At 60.5% G+C, this 11,740-nt stretch overlaps 2 protein-coding genes across 3 annotated transcripts in view; one reads left to right on the forward strand and one right to left on the reverse strand.

The window, feature by feature from the left end:
* Nucleotides 1-8,367, forward strand: part of SEMA4G (semaphorin 4G) — a 61,411-nt gene extending 53,044 nt beyond the window's left edge. Inside the window, exons 21-35 of the mRNA XM_080622202.1 lie at nucleotides 809-937; nucleotides 1,372-1,612; nucleotides 2,604-2,752; nucleotides 3,240-3,302; nucleotides 3,379-3,477; nucleotides 4,648-4,741; nucleotides 4,976-5,089; nucleotides 5,283-5,449; nucleotides 5,575-5,744; nucleotides 5,903-6,047; nucleotides 6,125-6,347; nucleotides 6,432-6,547; nucleotides 6,848-6,999; nucleotides 7,193-7,254; nucleotides 7,337-8,367. Of these exons, the coding sequence (XP_080478328.1) occupies nucleotides 809-937; nucleotides 1,372-1,612; nucleotides 2,604-2,752; nucleotides 3,240-3,302; nucleotides 3,379-3,477; nucleotides 4,648-4,741; nucleotides 4,976-5,089; nucleotides 5,283-5,449; nucleotides 5,575-5,744; nucleotides 5,903-6,047; nucleotides 6,125-6,347; nucleotides 6,432-6,547; nucleotides 6,848-6,999; nucleotides 7,193-7,254; nucleotides 7,337-8,199 (2,787 nt within the window). The 3' untranslated portion in view covers nucleotides 8,200-8,367. The remainder of the gene's footprint in view (nucleotides 1-808; nucleotides 938-1,371; nucleotides 1,613-2,603; nucleotides 2,753-3,239; nucleotides 3,303-3,378; nucleotides 3,478-4,647; nucleotides 4,742-4,975; nucleotides 5,090-5,282; nucleotides 5,450-5,574; nucleotides 5,745-5,902; nucleotides 6,048-6,124; nucleotides 6,348-6,431; nucleotides 6,548-6,847; nucleotides 7,000-7,192; nucleotides 7,255-7,336) is intronic.
* A 1,400-nt stretch (nucleotides 8,368-9,767) lies between these two features.
* On the reverse strand, nucleotides 9,768-11,633 carry MRPL43 (mitochondrial ribosomal protein L43). Of its 2 annotated transcripts, none has more exons than XM_080622203.1 (3): nucleotides 11,477-11,633; nucleotides 10,641-10,747; nucleotides 9,768-9,997 (listed from the first exon to the last, which is right to left on the reverse strand). In XM_080622203.1, the coding sequence occupies exons 1-3, from the start codon at nucleotides 11,605-11,607 to the stop codon at nucleotides 9,783-9,785; spliced, it is 453 nt and encodes a 150-aa protein (XP_080478329.1). In that variant the 5' UTR covers nucleotides 11,608-11,633; the 3' UTR covers nucleotides 9,768-9,782. The 2 variants fall into 2 exon arrangements, with proteins under 2 accessions (XP_080478329.1, XP_080478330.1); XM_080622204.1 differs by having other exon boundaries at nucleotides 9,954-10,090; nucleotides 10,641-10,785.
* Nucleotides 11,634-11,740: the final 107 nt, after the last annotated feature.

Here is an 11,740-nt window from a genome sequence, read left to right on the forward strand (position 1 = left end):
AGCAGGAGGGAGGTCATCTCGCCTCTGCCCCATTCCTGGGATGCTCCAGGGCAGCAGCCAATACAGATGTGAGATCTGTGTCTGAACTCTCCCAGAGGAAACAACGATTTAACACAGGATCCAGGACTGCAGCTGGATCCCACATCCAGCTCCTCGCTTCTCCTTTTGAGCCCCAAAGCCCTTTTCACTTCCGTTTCACTTTGGTTTTATCTCCCCTCTGCCTGAGACCCGGTGAGGTATTTGCTTCAGGGAAACTGCAGCAAGCATGTTTGGACAGCTTCTCTACAGCGCCAGGTATTTGCTTTATATAGGTAAAAAGCCCTCAACAACTAAGCAAACGTATAGGTGTTGGTTGCTTATGGAGAGCTGTCCTGCTCTAGATAGTCAGGCATCTTCTTCCTCCTTAGTGCCTGTAAAATGTACCAGTGGCTTTGCTCAATGCAGCCAGGAGAGGCAGAGGGTTATTTGGGAGGGACTGAACGCATGGAAGTGAGAGCTGAGGTAGATGCTGAGCTTCAAGGCAGCTTGGGATGAAAGAGGAACGGAAATCTCATGGATAAACACTGGGGAGAAAAAACTGTTCTCACCTGGAAGGACTTGATGAAGATGCCAAGTGGTTCCTGTATGGGTGTTCCTTCACCTTGCGTCGCTGCATGCCTGTAGCATCCTTCCCCCTGCTTCTGTCGTCAGGAATCTCGTTTCAGGAGGGGCAAAACTGGGGGGACAAGTATCTTTCATGTCAGGAGCCACGAATTGTGGCCATCCTATCCCTGCTTATTCTCCCGCTTACCATCAGCTGTGCTTCCAGGGAGGAGCAGAGCCTTTGGGCTCCCCAGGAGCCCTCCTGCTGCAGCCAGGAGCAGTGCTTGGGGTACCTCAGTGTGCCAAGAGACCTTCAGAGGGATTCAGCCCTGAGTCCTGCTCTCTGCTTTTGGGGGTGAGTGTGCCTGCTTTTTGGGTGTGAAAATGCAGTGGGGGATCAGCTGTCTGTGCCGAAGCATATCCTTCAGTCAGGGGGAGGATGGCTGGGAGGGAAGGAGGGAAGAGCCTGGAGCAAACTTGAAGGAAAATGAACCTTCAAGCAACTCAGTCAAGCACTCAAGAAGTGGCTGCCATGGAGTGGACACTGAGCCAGGGGCTCTGCTCAGACTCTGCTCCCTGCCCTGTGCTGGCTGCAGGCTCGATGCCTTGCACCGTGCCTCAGTTTCCCCTTTGGCAAACAAGGGTTTGCTTTTCCCTGAAGCTGTCCCTGGGCTGAGGCCGTGCCCAGTCAAGCATCCATGCGTGTGTGCAGCCAGCTCCTTCCCAAGCCCATTGCTGGTGAGGTGCTGGGGGCAGCAGGAGCGTCTGACCTGGTGCTCTGTGTTTCAGGAGGCTTTGGCGGCCATCCCCATCCCAAGGAGCTGGGGAACGTGTCCTGAGGATTGGCTGTTCCTTCCCAGCAGCCACGTGATGGGCAGCTGCCCTCAGCGGAGCAGCGGGAAGATGAGCAGAGGCACAGCCCATCTCCTGACCGCTCTCTTCATGGCGGTGACGGCAGTGATAGGCTACCCGTCACGGCGCTCTGCCACCGACCTGGATGCCACCCCCAGGACAACAGTCACCTTTGAGGGTAAGGGGGTGTGAGTGTTGGTGGTGCAGATCTTGCTGGCACTGTGACTGCATTCAGACTTCTCTGGCCCCTGGAGTGGGAAGCTTGGCATGGTGGGTGGCTACAGGGTGTCCCCTGGGCTCCAGCAATCAGAGCCCACATGGCTTTCTGTTGCTGGGTGCCTGGAGTTGATGTGCCCTGAGGGATGGAGCAGTGGAGATGCAAGGCATCTCCCCAATAGCCAGTTCAGGAGGATAAGGATGTGCGGGGATCCAGCCTTGGCCAGAACCTGGCTTTGCCCAGCTGCCCTTGAAGTGTCCTGAGCTGGGCATCACACCCAAATAGTCAGCAGGGAGCTTTCTTCCATGGTTTTCTCTAATTGCCACTAGGCTGTTGGCCTCCAGCCTCAGCCAGCCCCATAGTGTCATTGTGCCCTGGGCAGCCACATGACTTCACTGACCTCTTTAGTGAAGCGCAGCTCAGCAGTTGACAGTGGTTCATTTGCAACTGGGGTGCCCTTTCATCCTTTCAGGCAGTGCCTCCTTTTACAGGCCATTCTCTCCCCAGCTGCCTCCAGGGTCCCAAGCCCCATGGGACTTTCCCCTCCTGTGGCAGGAGGGTCTGAGCCTCCTGGCTTGGGGTTCCTCTGGCCAGGGCACTTCTCAACAGCCCAGATTGAATGGTTTCTCTGGCTCAGTGGGCAGGGAGCATCCAGCCTGGCTGCAGAAGCTCTCCCCTTGCACAGCAGTTTTGGTTCAGGTTTTGTGCATCCTTTTGAGCTGGCTAGGTTTGGTTCAGAGCTGGGGTCACTGCTGGTGTGGTTTCGCTTCCTCCGACTGCTCTCCCAACAGTGTGGCAGGCCCATGCTGGACCACTGGCACCCAGCACCATCAGCCCAATAACCTCGGGTGGTGCTTTTCCACCCGCTTCCAGCTCCATTCTCTGTCTTTTCCTGGTGGCTCACACCGTGCCTGCCACAGGGTCCCCCCTCAGCCCCCTGTTCCCTTTGCAGAGCTGTTGGGCGTCCGGCGCTTCAGAGCGCGCACCCTCAACTACAGCACCCTGCTGCTGGAGGATGACCACGGCATCCTATACGTGGGGGCCAGGGGAGCCATCTTCGCCCTCAACTCCAGCGACGTGGCCGACGGCTCCCACCGCACGGTGAGCCTGGCCCCTACTCGCCGTTAGCTTCTTGTCCTCTCCTGTCTCACTCTGCCAGCTCCCTGCCCGAATTGTGGCCACCCTGTCCCTGCTCATCCTCCCTCTCACCACCTCAAGTCTTGCCTGGAGGTGCTGTCCCCAGGTCCCCTGTGGACATCTGGACCTTCTCCTTAGCCAGGCAGTGTGGGGACAGTGGTGGGAGGTACCCCCAAGCTCAGAGCTGCCTGCTTCAGGGACACCCTGTCAGGAAGAAGGGGGGGGGGGAAGCATTACACCTTTGCTCCCACTGGGAAGGATACCCCAAATTCCTCCAGGCGCATGATGTGGGTTAGGGTCTGGAGCCACTCTGTCCCTGGGCGGGAGATGCGGGCAGGGATGCCATCTCGTGTGGAGGATTTTAGTATCTCTGAAGGCTCTGGCAGAGGCTGGAGCCTGCAGTGATGGCAGAACCATGTGGTGATGGGGGAAGTTCCTCTTTCCATTGCAGATCCAGTGGGAAGCCTCCCCAGAGAAGCAGATGGACTGCCTGCAGAAGGGCAAAAACAACAAGGTAGAGCTGGTGGGTGGGTGCTGGGGGGGCTGCTGCTGCCTCCCCAGACTGTAACGCCTGCCCTCCCCCTCTGCAGACCGAGTGCTTCAACCACGTGCGGTTTCTGCAGAGGCTGAACAGCACCCACCTCTATGCCTGTGGGACCTACGCCTTCCACCCGCTCTGCGCTGCCATCGTGAGTACTGCTCAGCCCTACGGCTGTCCCCTGCCACCATGTCACCCCGGTGTGGTGCAGCCCCTGCACTCTCCCACCATCTCCCCCTACAGCCTAACTCCCTTTCTGCCCCTGTCCTGCCAGCTCAGGGGAGAGGTGAGTGACCCCCAGGCTGGGGTGGGTAGATTTGGGGATGCAGCACTGTGATGCAGACATCCAAAGTCGTGTTCCCCCCCCAGCACTGGGGTTGGACTCAGACCCCATAGCAAGATGGCTGGGGGTGGATCGGTAACGGGGGGGTGCATGTGGGCCCAGCGAGACCAGTGGGCTGTGATGTGCCAGCACTGGAGCTGGTCCCCAGCCCCTGCTGTTGCAGGGTCCCTTCCCAAATCAGAGGCTGCAGTCTGGCTGGTGGCCAGTGGCAAGCATGCCTGGAAGGGTAACGATAGCAGGGATAGCAGGAGGGGTGACCGTGGCAGGGCTGACTCAGCAGCCCATCCTTAGGGATTCCCAGGCCAGGACACGGGTCCCTGGGTGGCCGTGACTCACATCAGAGGCCAGGGGCAGCCACGTTCCCGGCAGTGGGACTTTCACCCCTGTGTGATGGCTCCTCGCTGACTTGGCCGCCCTTTGCCCACCTCCCTCCCTGACCAAAGGGGCCTCCTAGGACCATGTCCACAGCATGGCCAGGGAATCCCGGTGGAGCCGTGCCCATTCCCACAACCGTGTTGCCGGTCCGGTTTGGCTGTTGCACGCCCTGGGAGTCAGGCGGAGCAGCCGCTGAGCTGGAAGGGCCCGGTCATTATTTGACGTGCTTTGAACTACAAACCCCAAAGAAAATAACTCCTGCCGTGACAGGGACATCCCCCGGGGGATCCAGCCTGGCTGGACAGCGTCTGCTGGCCAGGCATAGGCTGGGAACGTGGGTTGTGCTGGCCGGATCCTGCCTGGTGCCCACACGATGCTAAAGTGGGGTGCTGGGGCTCCTTTTGAGCCCTCTGCCCTGCGCTTGGCTGTGGGCTCTGGCTGTCCATGTGGTTTCCAACCAGCTAGAGGGTGCAGGGAGGGTTTGTCTTGCCTATACAAGGACATGGGCATGACTTTGTCCCCACTAGCAGCAGAGAGCTTGGGGCTGGCAGGCGAGGAAGGTCTGTCGCCTCCTGTGTAACCCAGTCCCCTGTCCCCCTCAAGGATGCCAACAGATTTACATTGCCATCACACTTTGAGGAGGGCAAGGAGAAGTGCCCATACGACCCTGCTCGTGGCTACACTGGCCTCATCGTGGGTAAGCGGCACCTTTGCCGGGGCTGATGGGGACATGTGGGATGCCACCGACCCTGGCCCAATCCCCAGTGCCCCCATGGGGGGTCCCCAGTTGGGTGGGCTCTGTATGCAGGGGCCTTAGCAAGCCAGGTCTTGGTTTTCCTCCTCCTTTTCCACTTGGGGCATGGGGATGCTGGTGGCTTTTGGGGCTATCCCTGGGGAGCAGCACCATGCTGATGGTGCCTGCCCTGCCCAGATGGTGGATTGTACACGGCCACACGCTACGAGTTTCGGAGCCTCCCTGATATTCGGAGGAACCTGCACCAGCGGCCACTGAAGACAGAGGAGTCCCCACTGCACTGGCTGAATGGTGAGACCACTACTGTCCCCTGGGGCCAGTGTCATGGACTGTGGGATGCTGTGCAGTGCCTTGGGGAGCATGGACCAGGAGTTGGGGTACCCCTGGGGTCCTGTATGCTTTGCCATAAAGAGACTGAGGCAGGGAGCAATCCTCCATCCCATAGTGGGTCCTCAGCCTCCACCTCTCACTCTGTGTTCTCCAGATGCTGAGTTCGTGGCCTCAGTGCTGGTCCGGGAGAGCAAGGACAGCCCTGTGGGTGACGATGACAAAATCTACTACTTCTTCACGGAGTGGGCAGGTGAGGAGACCACATCCTTCTTCGACAAGAGCCAGGTGGCCCGAGTAGCCCGGGTGGCCCGTGTCTGCAAGGTAGGCATGCCCCCAGCCATGGGGAGCCAAGCACTGGGACAGAGGCTTGGGGGGAAGTGAGGCATGGGCAGAGGGACATGCACCCCCCACCAGCCTGTGCAGAAATGCTCCCTGCACCCTCCCAGAGCGACGTGGGGGGGAAGAAGATCCTGCAGCGCAAGTGGACATCCTTCATGAAGGCACGCCTGGTCTGCTACATCCCCTACTACGAGGTGCTGCGCAGCGTCTGCAGCCTGGATGGAGGCAGCTGGGCCAGCACCGTTTTCTATGCTGCCTTCACGCTTTCAGCACAGTGGTGAGCAGGGCAGCAGCCAAAATGGCTGGAGTTAAAAGTCATGGGGGGAGACCAGAGATGCTCAAGGGGACACGCAGGGAGGTGCTGAGCACCTGGGGGTGCAGTGGTGGGGAGCGCCCTTATGTCTGCCTGAGCTCAGGTGGGCTTTTATCCCCCAGGAGGACCATGGAGGCTTCAGCCGTGTGCCGCTACAGCATCTCAGCAGTGCAGCGTGCCTTCGAGGGCCCCTACATGGAGTACCAGGACTCGGCTCGCAAGTGGTCCCGCTACGACGGTGCAGTGCCTGAGCCCCGACCTGGCTCTGTGAGTGCTTGCGGGTGTGGAGATGGGGGGACACGGGGCAGCTGCATCCCCTCCTGACCCCGATCTCCCCTGGGCAGTGCATCACGGACCGCTCCCGCAGGAAGGGCTACAACTCCTCGCAGGACCTGCCCAACAGTGTCCTGGACTTTGTGAAGCTGCACCCGCTCATGTTTGAGGAGGTGAAGCCGGCTGGCGGGGAGCCGCTGCTGGTGAAGAAGAGCGTGGTGTACAGCCGGCTGGCCGTGGACAGGGTGCAGGCCCTTGACGGCCGCTCCTACGATGTGCTCTTCATGGGGACGGGTGAGCACGGGATGAGTTCGTCGGGTCTCTGCAGGCAGGGAGCACACCCCACACTCCTTCCTGACCCCCTGCTCTGCTCTCCAGGGGATGGCTGGATCCACAAGGCTGTGGTGGTGAGCTCTGGCATCCACATTGTGGAGGAGGTGCAGGTGTTTAGGGACCCGCAGCCTGTGGAGAGCCTGGTGATCTCCCATGCCCAGGTGAGGGGTGGAAGAAGTGGGGGAACACCACACATGGGGCATGTTTGTGCTGCAGCCTTTGGGCTGTTTGTGGAATGGGGGGGACATGACTCCTGGGTCACCCCAGCTCGGGATACATGCCAGAGCCTAAGGAAAGGGAGCAGTCTGGCCTCCAGCTGCAGCCATTCAACACTGGCTGGAGCTGGGGTCCCTTCCCCATGCACCGCACTGAGGGAGAGCTGGATCTCTGGGCAGCATGGAGCACCCCATAGCCCAGTTGCACCATGCCATGTCAGTGCTGAGCCAGTCCTTTTCCTCCAGAGGAGCCTGTACGTGGGGGGAGCCACTGGGATCCTGCAGGTGCCCCTGGCCTCCTGCAGTAGGTACACCACCTGCTACGACTGCATCCTCGCCCGGGACCCCTACTGCGCCTGGGATGGCAGGTCCTGCCGCGCCACTGCCACCACAGACAGGTAGGGATAGATTGCCCATCCCCAGTGAGGTCCCCATGAGCCTTCCACCTGCCCCATCCCATGCTGTTGCACATCACCCCATGGCACAGTCACCCCAATGCTACCTCAAGGGTCTGGCATCCCCCAGGTGGCTGTGACCCCATAAGGGTGGGCTCAGTCAGGGCTGTATGGCTGAAGCCCCAGTGTCTTGCAGGGCAGGGCTGGTGCAGGACATTCAGAGTGGCAACGAGGGATGCCGGAGCAGCTCTGGGCGGGGTGAGTCTGTACAGCCCCTTAGGACTACAGGGGATGCTGGTGTCCGGCATCCCTTAGGGTGACTGGGAATGGTGCAAGGCAGTGCTTGTCCCCACAGGCTCTCTGCTGTGGAAGAACCGGACGGTTCTGCAGGGGGACGATGTGCTGTTGCCCTGCGACCAGCGCTCCAACCTGGCACGAGCTGTCTGGCTGCTGAACGGCAGCGAGGCGCTGGACACGGGGCAGGACCGGCTGCGCATTGGGGTGGACGGGCTGCTGGTGACAGACACACTGCCCCAGCACAATGGCGAGTACCGCTGCTACGGCGAGGAGCGGGGCCTCCGGACGCTGCTGGCTGCCTACAGCCTCACCGTGCTGCCCGAGCTGCCCCGCAGCCCCACGGCTGCCTCACGGCCTCATGCTATCAGCCAGGCAGCCAGCGACATGAAGGTGGCTTATGTCTCTGCCATCGTCGCCTTGGTGGTGCTGTGCACCGTGCTCAGCACCGTCCTCCTCTATGTGTCCTGCCTGGAGAAGCGCAAAGGCAAGTATGTGCTGGGGGATCCGCGGCCAGCCACTGTGGAGCTGCAGACCGTCTCGGCCAACTGCCTGCGCAAGGGCCACCGGGAAGAGGAGGAGGAGGAGGAAGAGCTCGCCTACCCCGATGGCTGCCTGCGGATCATCCCTGGTGAGGCACCCACGGCTGCTACATCCCCGGTGAAGGAGCTGCCGGCTGCCGTGCCCCCGCTGCCGCCGCCACTGCCGGCCGAGCTCACCAACGGCATGGGGACTCTGCCCAACGTGCTCCGCAAGATGAATGGCAACAGCTACATGCTGCTGCAGCAGCAGGAGGAGCCGCTGGTCTCGCCGCTCTACAGCGCATCCTTCACCGAGGAGCTCAGCAAGATCCTGGAGAAGCGGAAACACACGCAGCTGGTGGAGAAGCTGGACGAGAGCTCCGTGTAGGGGCTGGGGGGGTCCTGCCAGCAGGACCCTCTTCCCCTCCAGCCCCTTCTCCCACCCCCTGCCAGCAGTGTTACAAGACTCAGGCAAAACTACCTCCTGGATGGCACAGCCGGGCCAGGCCTGGGCTCGGCCATTCCTTTGGCTTTTCTCTGACTTTTGAGACTCGCTATACAGAAAAAAAAGAATCTATTTAAATTTGGAGCTCTATTTATATATAAAAACCCACTGACGGTGGCCACAAGCTGGAGGCAGGAGCTGGCACCTGGCTGAAGGCGGACCCTGGGGGGAGGGAGAGTTTCTGTCTGTCCGTCTGTCCAGGTGTGAGGCAGAGATGCTGTTGTGGACGCATGGACTTGGCCTGCCCTGCTGGGTGTCCCTTGGCTGATGAGAGGTGGGTGAGGAGCAGGGAGCGGGGCTGGGGGCTCCTCAGCTTTCTGCTCACAGGAGAGGGGCTGTGGACACAAGTCACACTGTTGGTGGTGGCCTTGGTGGCTGCCAGCCCCTGCCCGCTCTCCCACATCTGCCCCCAGGGATGGCTCCAGGAAGAGGACAGTTCAGTGAGTGTTGGAGCTGGGTGAGGAGCTGATGTCCAGAATGTCCTGGAGCAGCTGGTGGAGCGATGTGTGCCTGCTGTGAGGAGGATACAGGTAAAACACAGGGCTGGGTGACTGGGGGAGGTGGCACCTCTGGGACCTCTGACCCTGACAGTGCTCTGCCCTCTCTCCCCAGGGCGCTGCAGAGGAAGAGCAGGATGCAGCAGCAGGACACGCTGGCAGCAGGACTGGCAGCCACAGCTGCGCCCTGCGGTGTGGCAGGGGACTTAGTGCAGCACCAACATTCCCCACAGCGTCTGCAGTGCCCCTGCGGCGCCATGTTTCTGCCCTCCCGCGTGGTGCTGCTGGAGAACGGGGGTTCAGGCACAGCCCCGTCCACCATGGGACGTGGGAAGAGAAACATTCTCACAGAGCAAGGAGTCCTGGACAAGGCCTGTCTCCCACTGGGGCCTCCTGCCCTTCATGGCACTTTCAAGAGGCAGCCACTGTCCCTAAATCCCCCCACCTACCTCTCTCCTGCCACCTCCTGGGGGCACCTGAGGAACTGGAGTGACAAAAGCATGTCCCGTTGTGGGGGCAGATCTGTGCCATTGGAGAAGCTGGGAAGGGGGAGACTTGTTGAGGTGCATGACCTCCCTTCTGTGTTCCTTGCTGGCACTTCCAGGGTCAGGACATCACCTGGAGCTCAGCCCAGCAGGGGGCAGGAACACGGTGGCAGCCCTTGGTGTCCCCAGCAGGCTGGAGCCCAGGCCCGCCTGCCCCAGCAGGGTGAGGTGCAGTGGGAAAAGGCAAGAGCCAAACGCCTGCATTCCCCCATCCTGCCCCAACCCTTGGTTTTGCTGCAAGGTGGGACCAAGCCACCCTCAAGCACCCACCCTCTGCAAGGAGAGGCATCACCCTCCGTGTCTGGCACCCCTCATGCAGAGCCCCATGTGCCCCCTGGCAATAAACACGGCTCTGTCTGGAAGTGATGTTTTCTCTGTGGGCAGGAAAGGTGGATGCAGAGGCATAGGGTATGGGGCTGAGGCTTTATTGGGCCTGGAGCCGTGGGCCCCGCACAGTAAGGATGGAGGGTTTGTTGGTGAGGGGATGCCACTGGCCCTGGATGCTAGGGTTGTCAGTGTGGAAGGGCTTGCGGATGCGGATGATGTCCAGGCCGGACTGGCCGGCCAGCTTGGTGGCCAGCTGCAGGATCTCCTCGCTTGTCTTGCTGGTGATGAGCTCCTCCCGCACTGTCCCATTCACTGCGGCAGAGCAGGGAGGGAGCACAGAATCATTAGAGTTGGAAAGGACCTCTGGAGATCATCCAGTCCAAACCCCTGCGACAGCAGGACCACCTGGAGCAGGTTACACAGGAACACATCCAGGCAGGTTTTGAATGGCTCCAGAAAGGGGAGACTCTACAACACCCTGGGCAGCCTGTTCAGTGCTCTGCCACTCTCAACGTAAAGAAGTTCTTCCTCATGTTGAGGTGAAACTTCTTGTGTTCTAGTTTATGGCAATAGCTCCTCGTCCTGTCACTGGGCACCACTGAAAAGAGTCTGGCACTATCCTCTTGGCACCTGCCTTGAGATATTTATACGCATTGATGAGATCCCCTCTCAGCCTTCTCTTCTCTAGACTGAAGAGGCCCAGCTCCTGCAGTCTCTCCTCATAAGAGAGATGCTCCAGACCTCTGAGCATCCTTGTGGTCCTCCACTGGAACAGGCCAAGGCACATTCCCCTCCTTCCTCCCCAACACTCCCCTTGGGGGACAGCTGCTGTTCCCCTGCCCCTCAGAGCAGCCATCCCCAGTGCTGTCCGCAGCAGGGCAGAGGTGGGGGAGCACCAGGGCGGGAGGGACCCCATCATCCTGCCCCACATCCCCTTATTTCCAACTGCACTCACAGTACTCAGCCACCAGCACCGGGGTCGGGTTGGAGCAGGGCCTGACGTAGAGGACGACATCAGGGTGCTGCCGAGCGAAGTCCAGTGCCACCTCCTCCACGAACTGCCTGGGGGGTCAGAGGGGGTCTGGCGTGGTCTGAGGTCACTGCAGCCGCCACCCATGGTGAAGGGCAGAGATCACCACCAGCCTGCCTGTGTGCTGAGGGTCAGCAGTGCCGCCCACCTCTGGGAGTCAGAGCTCAGCAGCACCCTCCCTCTTCCCCATTGCCCTGGGTTCAGCTGTAGTGGTTTTCAGTGGTTTTCTCCTTCTTAGTAGCTCGTGTAGTGCTGTGGTTTGGCTTGAGGCTGAGAACAGTGCTGATAATACCGATGGTTTTTTGCTGTTGCTAAGTAATGTTTATTCCTACCAAGGACTTTTAGTCTCATGCTCTCCCAGGGAGGAGGGGCACAGGAGGCCAGGAGGAAGCAGAGACAGGACACCTGACCCAAACTAGGCAAAAGGACAGTTGTGGTACATTACTCCATACCACACCACGTCATGCCCAGTATATAAACTGGGGGCAGTTACCCGGAAGGGCTAGCTCGCTGCTGGGGTCGGGCTTTGGGTATCGGTCGTGAGCGGTTGTATTCTCTTCCCTTGTTATTTCCCTTATCATTGTTATTACCATCATTAGTTCTGCATTACACACACCCATACAGGCTGGCACCACCCCCTCCCCACCAGGTCAGAGATCAGGGGTCACCGAGGCTCCCTCTTCCTCTTCCTCTCCTCCTCACTACCCTCCCCCCCACCCCCGGCGCTCAGAGGCAGCGCTGCGGTGCCCCCGGGGCGGTACCTGGCGCCGCGGGCATCGGCCGCGGTGGGGCTGAAGAGGAGCTGGAGGCGCTGGAGCTGCCGCACGTAGCGGCCCACGCCGTTGTGCAGGACGGACGTGAGGAACCGGCTGGGCGACCCGCGGCTCGTCATGGCGCCTGTTCCCCGGGAACCGGAACCGCGCCGGGAGCACAGGACATCCGCATCCGGCTCTGCTGGAAGTGACGCGCTGAGCGCGGCGGGCGCGGGCGATGGCGGCGACCGCGGAGCTCCACGTGGGGGGGGA

Source organism: Psittacula echo, assembly GCF_963264785.1.
Source record: "Psittacula echo genome assembly, chromosome: 6".
Taxonomy (NCBI): Eukaryota; Metazoa; Chordata; class Aves; order Psittaciformes; family Psittacidae; genus Psittacula; species Psittacula echo.

Excerpts from the sequence above, each read along its gene's own strand:
- MRPL43 (XM_080622203.1), bottom strand. The coding sequence starts at position 11,607 with ATGACGAGCCGCGGGTCGCCCAGCCGGTTCCTCACGTCCGTCCTGCAC. Across the intron at positions 10,748-11,476 it reads GCCGATGCCCGCGGCGCCAG|GCAGTTCGTGGAGGAGGTGG; the intron begins GTACCGCCCCGG and ends CTGACCCCCCAG. Across the intron at positions 9,998-10,640 it reads GGTGCTGGTGGCTGAGTACT|TGAATGGGACAGTGCGGGAG; the intron begins GTGAGTGCAGTT and ends GCTCTGCCGCAG.